Genomic DNA, 21373 nt, shown 5'->3' on the forward strand with positions numbered 1-21373 from the left:
TGGGTGTCAGGAGTTCTCCTAGGTTCCTCATCAGTAGGCGTGGGGCAGGCCTGAGAACCTGTTTCTGTCACAGGTGAGTCTCATGTAGCTGACGCGTTAAAGCCCCTCCTTCTGTAGGGAAGTCTGAGGCTCAGAGAGGGGTAGCGCCTTCTCTGAGGTCACACAGGAAGCCAGGTTCCAAGGCCAGCCTAGAACCGGGAGCTCTTGACATCCCACCCAGGGTGTTTGCTGCTCTGCCAGGTCCCCTCACTGCTGGGGGTGTCCCTCCCTGGGTGGGCCCTGCCGGGTTTCTTGAACTAACACCCCCTCTCCTCCTGCATCTGGTCCACAGGGCTGTCTGTGAGCATGCCTCCTGGCGACGTGCGAAAATAAACACGGCTCGCAGCTTGCTGAGAAAGGGCGTGTGTTTGTGTGTGTGCTGGGTAGGGGGTGGTTTAAGGCAGGGCACCTGGTGTTCCATTGTCAGCAGGAGGCCAGAAAGGGGGGGACATGGAGGAGAAACGGGGGTGGGACCTGTGGTGCTCAGAGCTCGGGGTGCTCAGCGTTGGGGAAATAGGCCCCTTCCCCTCGCCCTTTCCTCTGTCTGCTGCGAACGCCTTCACCGTCACCATCAGAAGGTAACCCCAATGGCCACAACGGCAGCAGAAGCAGTGGAGGGTAATCGCCGCGTGCTCGCCCTCACCAGCCCGGTGCTACCACCGCCCACAGATGGGAGAATTCAAGTCCATACACACCAACTCACTGAACCCGTGCTCCTGACCCCAGCCACTTAAGTGCGGTCCGGCTCAGCAGCACCAACTCCCCCCGCTCCCCCCAGCTTGTTAGAAAAGCAACTTCTCAGCCCCCACTCTCCCCCCACCCCCAAATTAGAACATGCATTTACAAAGACCCGAGGTGGTTTTGAACACATTTAAGTTTGAGAAGCCCTGACCATCATAGCACCCCAATTCCAATAACAGCCCACCAGGGATAGCTATAGCTAATACTGGCGGCAACCTGTCTGTCTACTGGGGGCTTTGCACATAAAAGCCCACTGAATCCTCATCAACTTTCTGGGGGTAGGATTTTCACCCCCATGTTACAGATGAGGAAACTGTGACCCAGAGAGGTTAAGTAATTAGCCTGAGGACACACAGCCTGTAAGTGGCAGAGGTGGGATTTGAATAGAGCTTCTCTGAGACCACCGTCCTCCTCGTTACGGGGCTCCCAGCCTTTCCTCCCTCCCTGCATTGTTCATCTTGCGTAGCTCTCAACAGAGAGGAAGTCTATTTCCCCTTTTTCCCTCGACCCGATGCAGCCAATGGACTCCTGAGGGCAGACACTGGGCCACCCTTAGTCACAGCGTTTCTGTCCATTAGCACAGCCCTCTCCCTTGGGGGCTGGGGTGGGGGTGGAGGGACACAGAGGACCACCTGTGCCAGCATCACCTGGGATATTTGGGAAAAGTGCAGATTCCTGGGCTCCTCCAGGTCCTAGGACACGAGAGCCTCTGGGTTGGGGTCTGGACTCCAATAATTTCCAGGGATTTTCGTTGCCCGCGAACATGGGAAGCCAGGTGCCAGGGGTTGCATTGCCCATTTTACAGTCAAGGGCAACGAGGCCCCGAGAGTTTTTCTGTTCCGGCCCCACGGCTGGAAGCTGGCTGACTGGCACGCTGGCTTGGGCGCCAGGCGGTCCTGGGTTCAGGGTCCTGCCCCGCTCCTTCGGAGCCCAGAGCCATACCTGGGTTTGCAGCAGGTTGGCAAATGCAGCCCACAGACCGGGGCGCAGCTTGCTAGCTAAGAATGGCTTTTACATTTTTAAAAGGTTGGGGGGAAATCAGGAGAAAAACATCTCGTGACGCAGGAACATTATGTAAAATCCAAATTCCAGTCTCGATAAAAGTTTATTGGAACGTGGCCACGCTCGTTTATTCACACACGGTCTGCGGCTGTTCTCTCGCTGCAGAAGGAGAGGTGAGCAGTCACAGCAGGGACTGGATGGCCCACAGATAGAGCCGAAGAGAGTTCCCATCTGGCTAATTACAGGAGAGGTTTGGCAACCCCTGGCCCAGAGCAGTGAGTCTCCAGCTGTCGCTGCATCGAAATCACCCGGAGGGCTTGTTAAAACGCAGACTGCAGGGCCCCGGCTTCAGATTTTGCGATTCAGTTCGTCTGTCGTGGGGGCCGAGAACCTGCATTTCCGACAAGCTCCCAGGTGGTGCTGATGCCCGAACCACACCTTGGGGACCCTGGTTTAGAGGAACTTGGGTCTTCAAAGCTGACACGCCACCCCACCCTGGAAGCTCACAGCCCACCCAGGGAGCAGAATGGGCTTGGGGGGAAGAGAGGGAGGACGCAGGAGCTCTCACCACCCACCCACCCCTCTCCCAGGCTGTCCTTCTCCTGGAGTCGGCTCCCCCTGGTGGCAGCAAGCCTGGACCGCGCCTGGCAGTTCGGCTTTGATTGCCCAGCCCTCCATGTGGAAACACATTTCAAAGCCTTCAAAGTTTGCACATCCTTTCTCCTAGGGCGTCCACTTGGGGGGAATTGAATCCAACAGAAGAACCTGGAGCGGAGGTGGAGAAGCTGGGATGGGGGCTCTGTAGGCAGGAGGTGGCAGACATTCAGTAGGGCCAGACCACGCTGCTCTGAGAACTGTTCCCGCCCAGAGGGCTCGGCCCCTGCAGTCTGGGGAACAGCGCACAGAGCTTAACACCGGGTTACATAGGCCTGGATCTGAATCCTAGATCTTCTGTGTAACACGGGCAAAGTAACATCCCCTCCCTGAGCCTCAGTATTCTTATCTGTAGGATGGGAACAATAAGATTAGAACAGATATTTTTTCCATTGATTTTTAGGGAGAGTGTTAGAGAGAGGGAAAGACAGAGAGAAACATCGATGTGAGAGAAACACATTGATTGGTTGCCTCCTGCACGAGCCCTGACCAGGAGGAGCCTGCAACCAAGGTATGTGCCCTTGACCAGAATTGAACCCAGGACCCTTTTGGTCCACAGGCCGCTGCTCTATCCACTGAGCCAAACCAACTAGGGCAACAGTGGTTCTTAAAGAGTCCCACAACCCCGCTCCCCTCCCAGCAGCAGCAGCAGCAGCAGCAGCAGCAGCAGCAGCAGCTGGGAACTCTTTGGAAATGCAAATTCCAACAGCCCTTCAGGTGGTGGTGGGGCTCGCTAAGTCTGAGAACCACTGGATTAGGGTACCTTCTCCTTGTGACTGTTCCTAGGGAGAATAGTTGCCAGACATTTGGCTGAATAATCCTGAGCTGCTGTTACTGTCACAGGCCGGCTGCTTCTTGGCCTCAGCTGATTGGGCCAGGAGTAGCCTTGCTCCAAAGAGGACCAATCATATCCCCTCTTCTGGGATCTGGAAAATGGATGCCACTTCCATGAGGGTAGGGGCTAACTAACCCAGTGGTCAAGGATGTCGTTGGAGAGGAAAGCAACCCATTTTCCCCACTTGCCCTAACAGTGACAGGGCCAATCTGTAGAGAGAGACTCAGGGCCCCGAGGCTCAGCGGGAGACATGGCATCCCTGGCCTGTGGACATCGTGTCTGGATCCCATGTCCACTGAGGCATTTGTTCTAATTGGAGGGCTGGGCTTGTGCCAGTCTGGGGAGCTACTGGGAGGGGGAGCACTGGGGATAATCAAAAGGGAAAGAGTCTTGGCTCCAAGGTCAGTTAAGACTCTGGAGGAGGACCCCTTGACCCCTTGGGTGGGGATGTGTGACATTTTAAGCAGAAAACCCTTTGGAGGCTGGCCTAGACATGCTGCCTTGAAGGAGGTCCCAGGTCATCCGTAGGCAGACCTGACCTTGAATCTCAGCCAGGCTGTGGGATTGAGGACACTCTCTTCGTCCCTCCAATCCTCAGTTTTCTCCTCTGTAAACTGGGCATGATGCACCATGTCTCCAAGGATGAGTGTGAGGATTAATGAGAGAATGAGGAAAGTGTCTAGCTCAGTGCTGAGAGCATAGTAGGTGCTCAACAGATGGTGTTCCCTCCCCATCTCCCACGGTGTGGCTGTCACAGAGCTGAACACAGAGCCTGGCCCTCCAATCACCTCCAACTAGAAAGAGTTTCTGTTGTCAGAGGTCGTTCGTTCATTCATTCATTCATTCATTCAACTAGCATTCAAGCAGCATTTCTCAGCACCTACTATGTGCCAGGTGCTGGGACACAGAATTGAATTAGACCACTGGCCCTTGGTCATGAAGAGTTTATTTACTCATTCACTCAGCAACATCCATGGAGACTGACTGTGTGAGGGTAGTGCTGGGGGTACAGTGAGTATTGCTGGTGGGTGAGAGGGTGGGGTGGGGGATGAATCAGCCCCACAGGTCACACCTCTGGGTTCGGGAAGAGCAGGAACCCGGAGAAGACGCTGTTGGCACCTTCGATGCCCAGCAGGGAGTTCCTGTCTGTGGCCTGCAGGAAGACGCTCTCCCCCTGCTCCAGCTTGAGGACGATGCCCCCGGTGGTGACCTGGAAGGTGCTCTGGACATAGTCACAGAAGGTGACCACCTTCTCCATGCGCTCCCTGCCGCGCATGAGGTTCACGCACAGGTTCCCGCGTGAACTGGCGTGGTAGGTGAAGTAGTAGAGGCCCGGCACCTTGCAGGTGAACCTGCCGATGCGAGATTCATAGTTGTTGTTCACGTTGATGATCACGTGGTCAAAGCGGATCATCTGGTCCTTCCGCAGGGGTGTGTTGATCTTCCGTAAGGCGGAGAAGGCGACTTTCTGTGTAGCCTTGTAGTCTCCCGATTCGCCTTTGGGGCCACGGGGTCCAGGGGGCCCTGGGGTGCCTTTGGGGCCCACGGGGCCCTTGGGGCCGACTTTTCCTGGCTTCCCGGGAGTCCCCGGGTCCCCCTTCTCTCCAAACTCGCCGTGGTCTCCAGCGAGGCCTGGCAGCCCTGGAAAAGCAGAGAGAAGAGAAATGAGGCGGAGATCGCCGAGAACCAGGGACAGGAGCCCTGGACGGAGAGGCAGGGAGCCTGGCCGAGTGACCTTGGACCGCGCCCTGCTCCTCTCCGGCCTTAGCCTCCCCTCTGTGAAAGGAGGGGGTTGGGCAGAGCGCCTCCAAGTCCCTTTCCAGCCCGGCTTTCCGAGTCTGTGATGTGCTTGGACTGACACATGGGGGGGGGGGGGCAGCACGCTCCCTAAGGAGAGCACAGGCCGGCCCTCCTCACTCGCTCGCCCAGCACCCTGGTTCCAGCGTAAGCCTGGAGGCTGGTAATGAATTAGCGGCACACAGTCAGCCCGCTGTGTTCCCTCCCCCACGGCTGACACCCCTCAGCAATCACGCGGTCTTTCTTGCGGAACTTGGGCATGGGCCTTAGAGTCCTCCCACTCCGCCACGCCAAGCAGCCACGGCCCTTGGTTCGGCACAACACAAGATAAAACCTCTTTCCCTATAGAGTGGCAGTGCCGAGTGGCTGTGAACGTGGATTCGGGGCAGACAGATGGGCTGCTCCCGTCACATCTGCCATATTAGTTGTGTCGCCTCGAGTGAGTCCGATTCTTCGAATCTCAGCTTCCTCATCTGTGAAACGGGGAGGCTGAGATTCTGTGGCCTTGTGAGGATAAATGAGACTATTTGGGGAGAGGGGTTGGCTATGGGTCAATGAACGAATGAACTAGACTTCACGGGGGAGGGGGGCGGGGTGTCTTTATGGCAGGAAGTCTCCTTTGAACCCTGTGACAACCCCACTGAAATGCCCTTGTCCACATTTTACAGGGAAGGAAACAGCACTCAGGGAGGCGACCCCACTTCCCCTGGAGGTAACCAGGGCTGTGTGCCTGCGGTGGTGCCCTCTCGGCCTGGATCTAGTGGTCAGAGATCCCTGGTCTGGTCGCAGCCTCAACGTTTGCGGGGCCCCTTCGTAAAATGGGGATCAGAATTCCCTCCTTGCAAGTGATTGCGAGGGCTCAGCCAGCGGGTGGGCATCAAGTGCTTCTAGAACCTCTAAGGCGGACGGGCCAGGAGGTGGGGCCTCGATCAGTGACCCCAGTGTGTCCTCAAAGTAGACAGCACCTTTCTCTCCCTTTGTCCCTGGGGTCCCCGGGTTCCCGTCAGAGCCCGGTGTCCCGGGAATGCCCGGGATGCCAGGGATGGCCCCGGATCCGCTGCAGTCCCTCTGGGCCTGGGAGACATCAAGAGGACCCAGCAGCAGCAGCAGCAGCGCCAGGAGGCCGCCCCTCGGCGTCTTCATCACCACAGTCTTCGCCGCTTCCTGCGGGGGGACAAGAAGATGGGGTAGGTTACTAACTACTGTGCTGACGCCTCGCGTTAATTAATTAATTAATTAACTAATTAATTATTAACTAATTAATTAATTAATTCGTTGGCTGGCTCGTTGCTTCGTTCAGTCGTGCATGTGTTCTCTGAGTGGGTCCTGCTCGCGGTGCTGGGGACACCGTGGTGCACAGGACGGATGTGGCCCCTGCCTTCATGGAGGTCAACATGCAGGTGAACAGAAATAGTTAGGGACGGGCGACGGGCGCTCTGACAGCAGGGACAGCGCCCGCCCGGAGGGAGAGGGACTGTGCTGGGTGGGAAAGGGCAGGTTTGGGGAGGGGAGGCCTCCCACCAGGAAAACGTTGTAGACGGGGGAAGCGGGGGGAAGCGTCTCTGAGAAGTGAAGTTTAGGCTGGGACCTGAAGGGTCAGAAAGGACCGCATGTTCCGGGGAAAGGACGGTGGAGGCAGAGGCCAGAGGCAGAATAGAGCCTGGAAGGGGGAGGACCAGCAGGGGGAGAGCGGCCAGCAGAGAGGGGGTGGTCGGAGTGACCGGGGGCCAGGGCCTGGCGGCTGTGGTGTGTGGATTTTATTCTTTTTAAATATATATACATATATATATTTATTATTGGTTTTAGAAAGGAAGGGAGGGTGAATCGGGAGACTACAAGGCTACACAGAAAGTCGCCTTCTCCGCCTCACGGAAGATCAACACACCCCTGCGGAAGGACCAGATGATCCGCTTTGACCACGTGATCACCAACGTCAACAACAACTATATATATATATATATATATATTATTGATTTTAGAAAGGAAGGGAGAGGGAGAGAGAAACATCAATGATGAGAGAGAATCATTGATCGGCTGCTTCCTGCACACCCCCCACTGGGGATTGAGACCGCAAACCGGGAATGTGCCCTGGCCAGGAATCGAACCATGAGCACCTGGTTCACAGGTGGATGCTCAACCCCTGAGCCATGTCAGTGGCTGGATTTTAGTCTAAGTGCTCTCACTCATCGGAGCCTCTGCGTTCAGGGTGCCGGAGCTGCCTGCACAGCGAGCCACTTCCCATCCTCATCACAGCCCGACCAGGAAGCAGCTATTACTTCTCACAGGGGAGGACCGGGCCGAAGCTCAGGGTAGCCAAGTCACTTGTTTGAGGTCACATAGGAAGGACTGCAGCCAGGACTCGAACCCAGGCCTGCCCGGCACTAACGCCAGTGTCCCTGCCAGCATACCAGCCCGTCTCTTCTGGTGGCTATTCCTGGTTGTGGGCCCTGGTGACAGGGTGGTGCTGGCCCCTCGCCACCCCAGAGAACTAGAAGCAGTGCCTCATGGCACGAGTCCTCAGCATGGAAGCCGCCGTAAGCTCCATCCCGTCCAACCCTTAGCTTCAGTTAATTAAGCTGACATTCACTAACACAAATTTGATCACTTTTAAAGTGAACATTTTGGTGGCATTTAGCATCTTCACAATGTTGTGCAACCACCACCTCTCTCTAGTTCCAACACATTCTCATCAGCCCCCAAACACTCTGTACTCATTAAGCAGCTACTCCCAGGCCTACTTCCCCCTCAGCCCCCGACAAGCACCAATCTGCTTTCTGACTATGGCTAACGGTTCCTCAAAATTCCTCAACACAGAATTACTGTAAGACTCCAGGCAGTAATTCCAGTAATTCCATTGCTAGGGAGAACTAAAAAAGAATTAAAAACAGGGTATTCGAACAAAACCTTGTACGTGAATGTTCGTTGCAACACTATTCACAATAGCCAAAAGGAGGAAACTTCCCATATGCCCGCCAGGAGCCTGGATAGTCAGGAACTCTGGATAGTTCATGTAAACGGAATGACACAATACTCGACCTTTTGTGTCTGGCTAATTTCACTCAGCATCATGTTTTTAAGGCTCATCTATGTTGTAGTACATATCAGTACTCTATCCCTTTATGGCTGAATAATACTCCACTGTATGGACATATTACAATTTATTTACCCATTCATTACTGACGGGCAATTTACAAGCCTTGTTCAGACTTGTTGCTGCTGTTGTCCGATCCTCATAGCACTCTGGGAAAGTGGGTTGTGATCATTTTCCCATCCTGCAGATGAGGAAACTGAGGCTCCAACATTAGACAGCAACCTGCCCACACTTATCTGGGAGTTGATTAAGGGCGGCGCTGCGGCCAAACTCCTTCCATCTCTGCCTCACGCTGGCTGGGCCAGCCCAGAATTTGGCACGTGGAGGCTTTGCTGGGATCAGAAAATTAGCCTCACCCCCTTAGTCTGGTTCTAATCAATCCATTGCCCAAACTCCTGCCTATGCCAGACTCTGCCGGGAGGCTGCACGGGGGCTGTGACCGGGACCCAGGGACCGGCGTGGGCTCTGCCCTGCTCAGAACAGAGGGCGATTCAGGGCATCTGCTTATTTTTAATTTTTGAATGAGCATCAGTTCCCTCTCTTGCTGGAGGTTTAACAAAATGGTAGTTTGACAACTTGAACAATCCATGCGTTAGGCACTTAGCAGGCACCAGGCTGTGTGCCAGACCTTTATGTGCCGTTATTGCATTGAATTTGGTTCTTACAACGGCCTCTTGAGAAAGCATCCCTGATTCCTCATTTTACAGATGAGGAAACTGAGCGCGGAGAGAGCGAGAACCTCGATCAAGGTTACAGTGCCCCCCCCCTCCCCCCCCCCCCCCCCCCCCCCCGTGGTTGGGATTTAAACCTGCGCCCATTGGACCTTAACACTCACAGGTGTTACATCAAGAGGCTGCGGTACCTGGTGGTGAAAGCCTGGGCTTTGGAGCCTGACGGCCGGCAGGAGGAGCTAATGCACGGGCTGCACGGAGAGCCGTGCTGGGCCCGACTGGTGCCCCCTGAAGGACGCTCTTATTATTGCTGTTACTGTTGCTGCGAGGCGGCAAACATCCCAGGTCCACATCAGGCCTCCACCAGGTCTTAGCTCAGGGCCGCAGGCAGGCCCTTCTCTCTGGCCAGTTTCTCCTACAAATGGGGCTAATGCTAACCTCTAGCTCACAGGGTTGGTGGGAGGGCAGGTGAGTTAGGGCTCACGGCAGAGTCTGGCATGTTGGAAATGCTCACTGCATATTAGCTATTTTTAAAACGATCACCATCATCTAAGAGTCCCCCAGTTTGGGGACATGAGGGGAGATGGCTGGAAAAGTAGAAGAGGATCGGTCCCTTTGAGGGGTTGGGCTCAGAGAGAGGGGGTTGGGGGTGGGGGAGCAGGTCCTGACCTTTGATGAGACTCAGGTTTCTTGGGGAAGTGGGAGGTGGGTTGGGGGAGTGGGGAGATCAGAGTTCTGGCTCATTTAAGTCTCAGACCTGGATGTAGACGTAAAACTCATCTGGTCTGACCACCTCCTGCCTTCACCGGTCATCACCGCCATCCGCCTTGCCCCTTACTCTTGTTTTTTTTTCCTGCATCGCTGACCCTTCCATCTCCTTCCAGCCCCAACAGCACCTTGATCCCTGACTTGGAGTCAGGCCAACTTGACCTTGAACCCTTCCCCCTTCTGCTGCTACCTCCCTGCATGACCTCACACAAGAGCCCGAACCTCTTTGGCAAAGTTCATTTCTACCTGACAGGGCTGCCAGAGGATTTCATGAGATGGAACCTATAAAATAAGAAGGCCCCTGGTGTGGGGCCTGATCCCACCCCCTCCTTTACAAACGCCGAGCTCACTCAGTGCTAACTCACAACTAACCACCGCTCACCGGTGAGTGCCATGATTTCTTTAGAAGATCATGCTGAGCATGGAAATAAGAGGAGGCAGGTGTTGGGGATGCTGGGCTGGGTGGAGGGGGACCTGGGTCCTGACATCCGTCTGCCTCTGACCTCTTGACCCAGGTAGTATGCTAAACACTGGCTGACCTTGACCTCCGTTAGGGCACATAAGACCCCTGAGAGGTTCTGATAGTCCCAGAGAGGGTCTCAGCTGAGAGGTACACGACTTGCCCCAGATCACCAGCGCTTCAGAGGCAGAAGCAGGACTCACCTTATGCTGGAGGCTCCCATTTGAGGCCGCCTCCCCATCACCTGGGCCCTAGGCAGCTCAGGTCTCCAAGCTCACCTCCAGAGAGATTCATCCCCGAGGTCTGGGCCCAGGCAGGAATCCGCAGCGTTAAGCATGCCAGGGGGGGTCCCAGGCAGAGGATGCAAGGTCTGCACTTGGAGAATCACCACCCGCCACCCCATTGGTCCAGCCGGCCAGTCCCCCAGGCACCACGCCCCATCCTCACCTGGGAACCTGGCGTCCTGTGAGGCCGCTTGCGATGCCGTTTGGCTGGGCAGCAGTGGGACCAGGAGCCGGGAGCCTGATGCTCTCAGTCCAAAGCGGAAGTTCCATTCCCCAGAGAAGGGCAGGGCTTTCCCCTGGTGGCCCCCTCCCCCGGGCCCAGCAGCCCGGCCCCCCTCCTGTCACCCCACTCTCACCAGGTCCTGCTGCCTTCAGGCAGTTTCAGGTCCTGTTTCTGCAATCGGCAGGGCCTTCCTGTAAACGGGAGGACAGTGGTCAGTTCGGTTTCGCCTGCTCAGCAGCTGTGGGGAGAACGGGCTGTTCTGGGGAATGTCCACAGCGGGTGGCTCGGGGCCAGGGCCCCTGACCTCAGGGTCTTCTACGGGAACAGGGATGTTCCTCAATGAAGTGCAAACATGGCCGGCCTGGTGCCTGGGTGCTGGGGTTGGAGGCAGAAACCTTGATTCCTAACCTGGCTCTGCCACTTAGCAGCTAAACGCTCTCAGCCAGGGGAGCCCAAGGGAGTCCCATTTCCTGTTACATGATGGGACCATAATTGCACCTGCTCCAGGGACTGCACAGGGTGGGGGGCGGGGCTCAGATGGGACACCGGGGGAGAAAGGGAGGGTGAGCTGTCAAGTGCAGACCGCCTGTGAATTGTTAGTATCACACCACGTCCCAGGCGTCTCCTTTCTGGGATCCTCTCTTCTGCTTTCTTCCCATTCTGCACCCCAGCTCTTTCCCTGTTTTCAGAAAATAATCTAATCATGAAAAATGAATTTTAAATGTGGTCATTATTTATTGATACCCCTCCCTCTGCTTCCAGCGGGGCGTGAAGCTGAGGGCAATTATAGGCACAGGCAGGGGCCTGTTGCTTGTTTTTGTTTTTTTTTTAAAAAAATATATTTTATTGATTTTAGAGAGGAAGGGAGAGGGAGAGAGAGATAGAAACATCAATGATGAGAGAGGATCATTGATCGGCTGCCTCCTGCACGCCCCCTACTGGGGATCGAGCCTGCAACCCGGGCATGCGCCCTTGACTGGAATGGAACCTGGGACCCTTCAGTCCGTAGGCTGACGTTCTATCCACTGAGCCAAACCGGCCAGGGCAGGCCTGTTGCTTGTTGATCCGGGAATCACACCACGTTCCAGCTGGAGAGGGTCTTGGAGGTCACCCAGCCCATCCCCTCGTCCTAACTATGGGGACACTGAGGCCTGGGTGGGAGACACTGGTCGTGAGCCGGCAGGTGCCCTGCACTGGGAGACAGAGCCGCAAGCAGCCCAGCCTGGTCCCTGCCCCCAGGGCGCACCTCTTCCACTGGGGAGACGGGTATGAACCTCCAAGGACACGGCACAGGGTTCTTGCTCCTGTGTGACTGCGGAGCCCAGACCTTGTGTACGTGGTAGGTGCGGGACTCCAAGCGGGGCACCTGACACCAGCCAGCGGCCCTTTCTGAGGCTGCGTCTCAGGCCATGGGACGCCGCTCAGGGACGGTTGCCCAGCAGGCACAGCAGCTGGTGCAGGTCAGGGGGCCCTTGCTGACACCTGTGCTTGGAGATAGAAAGGTGTTGGGCTTGTGGATGCTGCTCGATGGCAATGGTTACGGCGGTGGGTGTCAGGGAAAGAGCAGCTTGATAAAACCAAAGGGTCTCAGGGCTCAGCCAACTATAGACCCAAAGGGGCCCAGGCCTGGGTGTGGAGGAGACCCAGGCCTTGGTGGATTCTGGGCAGGGAGAGGGGGTTCGCAGGTTGCAGGTCCAGGGGTCCGTCTGAGGGTTCCTGAGGCCACTTGGTGGCTGATGGCAATGGGAGAAGATGAACTTAAACCCGAAGGGTCGTGGGATCGATTCCCAGTCAAGGGCATGTATCTCAATAGCAGGTTTGATCACTGGCCCCGGCCTGGGCTGGTTCAGGAAGCAGTGGGAAAAAAAAAAATCACTGGGTGATGCCCCAGCTGGTGTTGCTCAGTGGATAGAGCGTCAGCCTGCAGACTGAAGGGTCCCGGGTTTGATTCCAGTCGAGGGCACATGCAGGGTTGTGGGCTCGATCCCCAGGAGGGGGCATGCAGGAGGCAGCCCATCCATGATTCTCTCTCATCATTGATGTTTCTATCTCTCTCTCCCTCTCCTTTCCTCTCTGAAACCAATAAAAATATATTTAAAAAAAAATAATTGGGTGAGGATTTTTTAAAAAAAAGAAGCAGCAGCAGGGAGGAGGTAAAGGCACGGCTCTGGAGTCAGCCTCTCCTGAGTCTGAATCCCAGCTTTGCCCTTTTCTGGTTATGTGGCCTCGGGCACGTTTACTGATCTCCGTTTTCCCGTCTGTGTGCTGGGGGCATGGGCACCTACCTCATGGGGTGGATGTGGGGGCAGTGAGGTGACCCTGCATATCGGGGGCCCAGCCGAGTGCCCAGCCCTTGGTGTGCACAATGCGAACCTGGGGAAAGCATGATTTATACGAGAAGATAGAATTCTCGGAGCCCGGGGACGGAGGAGCCATGCCTGGATTCGGGGGAGGCCTAGACCAGGGATCAGGAGCAAGAGGGTCTCTGGGCCTTGGCCCCGGAGTGGGAACCAGCTGGTCTCTGTGCCGCTGGAATTGCTGGCTTGGTGTGGGAGACTCCTTACAGTTTGGGGTGTCTCCTTCTGGATCCTGTCCCACCCCCATACCCTCCTTTCCTGCGTCCCGTAAAGACCCTCCCCTGGTCCCTCTCAGCCCAGCAGACAAGCTGGCACTTTCAAAGGCCCGTCACTTCTGACAAAAAGAGCAGCAGGGAGACAATTATGGAAATTGAAATGGCACGAAATGGTCGTTTCCAAAGTCCGGGTTTCTGGTCTGACACCGTGGCCTACACAAATGGCACATTGATTTTTTTAAACAAGAGAGAAATGAGAGGAAAGATGTATCACGGGGGGCATCGCCAGTGGACTTCTAAGTGCTGATGGAGGGAGCTGTGGCCGGAGCGGCCCTGTGACCCTGTGACCTGGCTGTGTCCCTGCCGGAGGCACCCTGACTCGGTGAGCCAGGCTGGGCTCTCGGCCCTGGTCTCTGTTCCCGCTCTGTGTGTGTGTCTTTCCTGTCCCTCCTTCCTGTCTCACACAGTTTTCCTGCCCCTACTATGTGCAGGCGTGTGACCAAGCAGCCCTGCCTCAAGGATGCTTCCCGTTCAGTTGGGAGGCAGATCTTTAAGTGAATAAGCGCACAAAAGCCGGTTGGTGGACTGCGTGTATTGGCCTCACCTGGCAAATGCCCACTCACCCACAGCTCTGTCGTCCCTGAACCTTTATAAAAAAAGCCTTGGGTCCTGAAATCTGTTGTTGTTTTTGGGTGTGGTTTTTTGTTTTTGTTTTTCCTGTAAATAAGTCTGCAGGTAATTTTATTGCATTTCCAGGTTTGGGAACTTGGACTTTAAAGGGTCCCAAGTTTGTGGTCCAAGTGTGTGGAGGGCCCTGTGGGGACACAAAGGGGAGCATCAAAGAAGTCTTCATGGAGGAGGTGGTCATTGTGTTGACTGTTGACAGTTGAGTGTGTAGCATCTAGGTGACGGAGGATTTGTGTGAGTGGGGTGGGTGGGGGCTCCACAGGATGAAGGAATACTGCGGGAATAGGATGGAGGTAGGAAACAGCCCCTTTCAGGAACAAGAGTGGGAATGTGGATGGAGGTGGTGGTGGAGCTGGGCTCAAGCCGCTCCTGGTACAGCCCAGCCCAGCCCAGCTGGGCAGTGCCTCCATGAGCTCTGTGGGGCTCTGTGGAACCAAGCGGAGAGCCCAGCCTGGCCGGGCAGGTTGTCGCAGATCTGAGTGGATCTCACTGGTCAACCCCTTCTCATGGTCAGTGAAAGCAACGCCGCTGGCGGCCCCTGGGTCCTCCAGCAAGGATGGGGGGCTGAGCCCGGCCGCCAGGAACATCGCAGTGAAGTCCTGACAGCTCGCAGGCAGCGGTCAGGGCTCCTAGAGTCCGTCAGACATCGGAAGACAGGTTCTCGTTCTCTGACCCATTCGTGCTGACCTAGAACTTGGTTATGACTACAACTAATTTAATAGATTGGTTAGCATAATGCCTGGTGCATAGTAAGTGCTCAATAATGCTAGCTATTGCCCGGCTGGTGTGGCTCAGCGGTTGAGTGTGGACCCATGAGCCAAGAGGTCAGTGGTTGGATTCCGGTCAGGGCACATGCCCAGGTTGCGGGCTTGATCCCCAGTAGGGGGCGTGCAGGAGCCAGCCAATCATGATGTTTCTCTCTCATCGATGTTTCTCTCTCTTTCTATCCTTCTCCCTTCCTCTCTCTCTCTAAAAATCAATAAAAACATATTTTAAAAAAATAATGTTAGCTATTACGATGTTTTTATTCACTCATTTATTTACTCTCTTTCTCTTTCATTTACCCACTTATTCATTCATTCATTCATCCACCCCAATTCACTCACTAACTCAGCACCAATTCATTACACACCTGCTCTTTGTCTATGCTGGGCTTAACTGCGCCCAACCCCCTCCTGTGATTCAACTTAGGTCACATAAGTCTGGGAATTCAGACACACTCCTCCTGTTTACCTGTGTACTGGTGCCGCTCACCCAAACAAGTGCCAGCAGACGGCCCCTTGGTGACCTCTTGTAGCCTTCAACCACACTTGAGCATCTCTCTCCCAAATGGCCAAACATTGGCACCAACCTTTACTGAGCCCCAACTCAATGCCCTGGGTGAGTCTAGAGCCCACAGACAGCTATAGCTGGTGCAGTGCTGAAGATGAGGAGACCTGCTTCTTCAAGGTGGCCATGAGAAATCAGAGCCACGCGTATTTATTGATTTAATCATTTATTTGTATATCTCTCAGACTTCCAAGACTTGGGAAAAAGAATGATAGCACTGAAGGTGTTGGTAAAGTGTCAAAGGAGTGACTCCTGCAGGAACTCAGAGAAGGGAAAGAGCTCCTGGGGTGGGAGTCAGGGTGGGCTTCCTGGAGGAGGAGTCCATTAGGTGGGGAGAATGACCCGAGCAAGGACACAGCAGAGCAGCTGAGAGAGGTGGGGTAGCCTGGGGCTGGAGCCGGCCTGCGCCCCTAGTCGGGGAAGAGCAGGAAGCCAGAGAAGACACTGTCAGAGCCCGCGGTGCCCACCATGCCGTTGTAGTCGTTGACCCGCAGCCACACCTGCGCGCCCTCCTGCAGCCGCAGCAGCACGCCACCCGAGCTGACCTGCTTGCTGTTGGACATGTGGTCACAGAAGGAGGTCATCTGGACATCGTCGCGGTAGAGCTGCACGCACAGGTTGGCCGTCTGGGACGTGTGGTGGACGAAGTAGTAAAGGCCGGGGACTTTGCAGGTGAACTTGCCTGTGCTCGTGTTATAGTCCCCCTGTGGGTTAGTGATGACCGTGTTGAACTTGACCAGGCTGTTGGATGCCGGGGGCTCTGCTGTCTGCCGTGTGACGGTGAACACCGACTGGTGCTTCTGCTTGTATCTGCCCTCCTCTCCCGGCTCCCCGTTGGGGCCCATGATGCCGGGAGTCCCCGGCTGCCCAGAGGCTCCCATGGGGCCATTTTTCCCAGGAAAGCCAGGTGTGCCGGGTTCTCCCTTCTGACCCTTGGGTCCTCGTGTCCCAGGAATAGCTGGGATTCCTGGGGAGAGAGCAGGTGGGAAGTGATGGGGCAGGGGACGGGGCAAAGGGACCCTGGGGCTGTCCTCCGGGGACACACTCCCGGGGTTTGGTCTCTGAAACCTCCTTCCCCCAGATGTGCTGTCCACCAGGGAGCAGTGTGCAGGGAGTAAGGGGGGTGGCCAGAGGGGAGGGAGACCCTGTGTCAAACCCTGCCCCCCTCCCACAGACCTGCCCTGTGAACTCGGTTAAGGCACCTGTCTCTTGGCCTCAGTTTCCACATTTGTGCTGGAGCAGGTAGGACTCGCCAGCTCAGGAGGTGCCCAGGGCAAGATCTCAGAGTGTCAGAGGCCACGACTGTCAGCCCACAGACAGCACGTGGCCTCAGAGACCTTCTGTTTGGCCTGCATGACGTTTTTTTTAAAACTTTTTATTTAGAACCCAACGTGAACAAATTCAGGCCTCGTCCAGAAGTGTAGGTCCTTATTTTCTTGACAAAAATAAGAAGCTTGGTCACGGGCAGGTTTCCTGGAAAGCTCATGAAACTTGTTTCAGGCCCCATTGACTGGCATTGGCCCCTTCAAGGCCCTTTGCCTCGTTTTATATTTATAACTTTTTCAACATTTTATGTTGAAATAATTATAGATTCAAAGGAAGTTGTAAAAAAAAAAAAAAAAGACAAGAAGGTCCCATATGCCCTTCACCTAGCTTTCCCCAGTGGCACATCCTGCATAGCTAAAGCACAACATCAAACCGGGAAATCGACCTTTGTGTGATCCACATGGCTCCACTTTCCCATGCGCTATGCGTGTGTGTGTGCGTGTGTGCGTGTGCGTGTGTGTGTGTGTTTCTAATACAATTCTGCAGCATGTGTAGCACCTCTCCCTGCAATCAAATGCATCCCTAATTTTGTATTATTTTTCTTAAAGAGGACTTCGCCATTTTATAAGTTACAGAGCCCTACAAAACCTGTATCTATTCCTCAAGCCAGCTTAGCACATGGGAACCACTGGATGGAGCCAAAGGGAATCTGCCCCTTTAAGGGGGCTGCTCTCTCCAGCTCCCCCAGCCCTACTCTGCCCACTTCAGCCCCTGGTTCACCTCCCCTCATGTTGAAGATGAGGACATGGAGGCCAGAGGCTCCACCAAGGCCATGTAGCTGGTATGAGGCGGAGTTTAGACTCAAAGTCAAGTCTGGCTGAGTTGCAGTCAGAATGTCTGATTCTTGCTTGTTACCGCCCTGATTATCTGCGCCTCTGTGAGATTCTTCTCCCCTTGTCCAAACCATGCTCATCTTTTAGGGCCTGATGCCAGTCTCTTCTTCCAGGAAGCCCTCCCTGACCACCCTTGTCTGCCCCCATGGCTGCTTCCTCCTCTGACTTCCTCCTAAGAGTGGTGTCTGTGCAAACCCATTTGTGACAGATCCTCTATGACTTGTGAGCCTTTTAGGGCCCAGGGTTAGGAGTGGGGGCTCAGGACCCAGCAGACCTAGGCTTCAGGCTGTGTGACCCTGGGCAGCTGACCTCCCCTCCCTGAGCCTCTTTTAACCAGTTGAGATAAGGGCATAATGGGACGGATCCCACTGAGCTACTGGGAGAGTGGGATGGGAGGATGCAGGCGCCTCACAGCAAATGCTCAGTAAATGTCAGGTTTCTGCCACGACTGAGCAGGGCTGTGTCTCATCTTTTGATTGGGAGGGGCAGGACTCCGCAGGGGGCAGGGGGCCCGAGAGGCGGGGGAGGGTCGCAGTGAAGGGAATGCCCTGTGGAGCTGGACAGGATTCTACTGTGTGACTTCAGGCAGGTTACCCAATCTCTCTGAACCTCAGCTTTGACATTCATAAAATGGGAGTACATCACTCCTTCAAAGGGTTTTGGCCTCAGTTTCCTCATTTCCAAAGGAGTTAACAATTTTGTCTGCTCCATTTGGAACCGGGCCTGGCACAAGTAGGAGGTCAAAAATCGGTAGCCCTCAGGCACCCTGGGCAGTAAGGTGGCCGGAGATACAGGCTCCCCCAAAATGGCACACCTGGGATCCTCACTCAGCTCACCCCGAATTGCAGACTTCCTTCTGGAATGCTGGTAAAATTCCGCTCCATTGCCAGGAGGGAAGCTGACAGTGAGGAAATTCTAAGGACATTCCTCTCCACTGTCCCCATCCCCCCAACCTCTGCCTCCCAGTCACCTCTGCCCACCCCCACCCCAGCCTCACACGTGCCACCTCCAGACACGCTCCACTTCCCAGATATGCACCTACTTTCAAACGAGGCACCAAAGACTCCAGGCTCGCCCAATGCCAGCCCCCCGCGGGTCCTCAGCCCCCTTCGCTCACGCTGGAGCTTGCCGTGGAATCTCCGACAGGAGGTCCTATGACTGTGGCCCTGACTCCTCTCCCCCCACCCCTCCAACTACCCAGATCCTGGGGAGCACAGATTTCTGATGAAAACAATAACAACAGCAGCACCCACCATAGCCTACACTTACCCAATGCTTACCATGTGCTTGGTGCTATTTTATATTTAAATGTAATCATCATAGCATCCCTGTGCAGTAGGCAATGCCATCTCCCCATTTTACAGATGAGGAAACAGAGGCTCTGGCTGTTAAGTAAGTAGCTTGCACAAGTTCACACAGTAGGAAGTGGTGGGGCTGGGATTTGAACTCGGTTCATCTGTGCATTGTCTTCATTCACTGTGTGGGTCCCCCCTTCCCCAGGGGCCCATGTTGCAGGGCAAGAAGTGGAGGGGTGGTAACAAAACAGTAGCCTAGCATTTTAGAATTTGCCAAAGTTTCACATAGATCCTGTCCGGACTCTGGGGGGTCTGAGGCCTGGGCCCTGAGGACAGAGGGGCTATACCTGCTGTGAGCGCTGGGCTCTGCCCGGGGAGCAGGTGCAGCAGGAGGGACCACACTCCTTGCCATCAAGTTGCTGTCCTTTCCCCACTCCGCCCCCTGACCCTAGGCCCTAGGCGACCCCTCCCCGCCAGGCCAGCCGACTCACCTGGTTCACCCTTGGGCCCTTGCAGTCCGTCATGCCCATCCTTCCCTGGGGCCCCGGGCATGCCTGGCATTCCGGGGATCCCGTAGCATTCGGTGGCGGCCAGGCCCCCAAGTGGCAGTGCCAGAAGGAGCAGCAGCAGGTTTAGTCCAAGGCGGGGCCTCAGGATGCTGGCGCCCCTGTCCATCCTGGGGAAGGAGCTGGATGGCGAAAGCTCGGCCGGCCCACCAGCCCCTCGCGCCCCCTCCTCACCCTCTCACTCCAGGGCTCATCCCTCTCCGCCCTCAGGAACCTCCCTCCCGTCCCGGGGTCCCTTCTTGGAGCTTAGAGAGGATGGGGACCCTCCTTCCGCACAAATCAGGCTGTCCCTGGGGCCGTGTCTCAGGAAGGTGGTGGGGGAAAAGCTACCCGCGGCCCTCACCTGGACAGGGTCCTGCTCACCTGGGGTAGGCGGCTTCTGGTCTGGTCCCTGAGAGGCCCTCCGATCGGCTTCCCCTCTCCCGGGCAGGAGGACTCGGTGTCGGAGTGGACAGCGCGAGGAGGGCCTGGAGCGGGCTGGGCGGCCCCTCCTCCCCCCTCCCCCCTCCCCCCAGGCCCACATCCCCTTTCCCATGTTTCCCCTGACTCGGTACTTTCTTTCGGGTGCTGAGCCAGGCTGACCGCAGTGACACCCTGTGCCCTCCACCCCGGTCATAAGTGTCTGAAATAAGGAAATGTGCCCCCGCCGGATCCGGGAAGGGTGTGTGCGTGTCTGTGTCTGTAAACACAGGCCTCCTGGGCAGACTTCCCCCGCCGCGTGGACAGCCCCTGGACTGGCCACCCCCGTTTGCGGCGTTTACTGTGTCTGAGGCTCAGCTGTCTCTCAGCGTCTCCGGAGGAAGTTATAACCCCCTTACGCACGGGGAAACCGAGGCTCAGGGAGGGGCAAGCCGTGGCCCAAAGTCACCGAGTGAGTGGTTTCTTGGGGTCCAAAGTCTTGCTCTCACCCCTCTGCTTAGCTGCCCCCAGAAACAATCCTCATATGCACTGGTCAAGTGGCAGGCCTTATTCTAGAAAGTTCCATACGCCCCCCTCCCCTATGTTAGTTGGGGGGTGGACATCCGGATGGGCAAGCTTTGATGGCTGGCAGCCTGCGGTGTTGGACAGAGTCCTCTGGCTACAGAGCTGGGGGCTTCTGGGTCTCCTTCCAGCCACGCCACCCCCTTTCCCTGAGGCCTTCAGCAAACCGCGGACCCCACCCGGGCCCCAGCCTCCCGTCTGTGTACCGGGTGGTGGGGAGGCGGGGCTTTGCATGGTGGCACCTCTTCCTCGGCCCGGGCCCCTGAAGACCTCACCCTTCCTGCCAGCACCGCTTCTTCACCTCCATCCCCAGCACCCCTGCCTTTGGTCTTGGAGCCTATTACGGCCGGTGAGGGGGTGCCAGTGGGGTCGGGCTGGCAGAGCTGAGCGAGGCCCCCTCCTCTCTTTAGAGTCAGGGAGGAAGGAGGTGTTGGGCTGCAGAGGGTCCAACCCTGACCCCACTCCCGCCCCCTATGTCACCCGGTGTCGGTTCGTCCTCTGTAAATGGGGGGGGGGGGCGAAGGGGGGCTCCATTAGCTCCATGCAGGGTAGTGGTGCGGACTCTGTCTGATAGATGTACCCATGATACTTAGCCCTGCGCTGGGCATGGGCAGGGGTTCAGAGCCCTGCCCCTGTCCCCCCCCAGGTGACTCTCAGGGCCTCAGTTTCCCCCTCTGTTCCTCCAAACTCTGGCACAGGGCTGAAGAGGGGGGACGAGAGTGGAAATGTGAGTGCCCCTGATCCTGGGCGTCTGGGGCGGAATGGAGGGATGGCACCTGAGCGCCCATCTTCCTCGCCTCGTTTGCGCCTGGGTCTGGTTTGTCCAGCAGATGGCAGCCTCGGCCCGTGCTCAGCCTTCCCTGCCCCGCCCGCCTGGTCCAGCTGCGTTCCTTCCTTCCAGAGCGGGCAGTGATTTGCCTCCCCAGAGGTGGGCAGGTATGGGTGGCCTTTAGGGTAAGGAGCAGCCCGCAGCCACATTTCTGTAGCCTGGTCTCTTTGCCACTTAGGGGGCTCCCCCGCTGACATTTCCTTTGGGGCCCACTGCAATGAAAGAAGCCTCCACTTTGGGGTCAGGCAGAGCTGGTTCAGTCTAGGCCCTGCCACTCTCTGGCAGGGTGACCTTGAGTCAGTGTCTCCCTTCTCTGAGCCTGTGTCCTCGTCGATTTTGCTGGGATTCAATGCATCAGTGACTATAAAATGTCCAGCACATAGGAGGTGC

General features: G+C 56.1%; 2 protein-coding genes across 3 annotated transcripts; both read right to left on the reverse strand.

Moving 5' to 3' along the window:
• Nucleotides 1-4205: 4205 nt before the first annotated feature.
• C1QB (complement C1q B chain) lies at nucleotides 4206-10624 on the reverse strand. The gene is given in 4 exon segments (XM_079776717.1): nucleotides 4206-4912; nucleotides 6034-6225; nucleotides 6228-6232; nucleotides 10506-10624. Coding segments are annotated over 4 exon segments (879 nt in total). The 5' UTR covers nucleotides 10613-10624; the 3' UTR covers nucleotides 4206-4337.
• A 4689-nt stretch (nucleotides 10625-15313) lies between these two features.
• C1QC (complement C1q C chain) lies at nucleotides 15314-19647 on the reverse strand. 2 transcript variants are annotated; one of them, XM_079776719.1, is made up of 3 exons: nucleotides 19517-19629; nucleotides 19099-19283; nucleotides 15314-16120 (listed from the first exon to the last, which is right to left on the reverse strand). In XM_079776719.1, the coding sequence occupies exons 2-3, from the start codon at nucleotides 19280-19282 to the stop codon at nucleotides 15564-15566; spliced, it is 741 nt and encodes a 246-aa protein (XP_079632845.1). In that variant the 5' UTR covers nucleotide 19283; nucleotides 19517-19629; the 3' UTR covers nucleotides 15314-15563. The 2 variants fall into 2 exon arrangements, with proteins under 2 accessions (XP_079632845.1, XP_079632844.1); XM_079776718.1 differs by having other exon boundaries at nucleotides 15315-16120; nucleotides 19537-19647.
• Nucleotides 19648-21373: the final 1726 nt, after the last annotated feature.

Source organism: Cnephaeus nilssonii, assembly GCF_951640355.1.
Source record: "Cnephaeus nilssonii genome assembly, chromosome: 7".
NCBI classification, from domain to species: Eukaryota; Metazoa; Chordata; class Mammalia; order Chiroptera; family Vespertilionidae; genus Cnephaeus; species Cnephaeus nilssonii.

Bases quoted from the DNA above. Each gene is read 5' to 3' on its own strand.
- C1QC (XM_079776719.1), bottom strand. From the start codon at position 19,282: ATGGACAGGGGCGCCAGCATCCTGAGGCCCCGCCTTGGACTAAACCTG. The intron at 16,121-19,098 runs GTGAGTCGGCTG...CTCTCTCCCCAG, and splicing joins AGGGCCCAAGGGTGAACCAG to GAATCCCAGCTATTCCTGGG.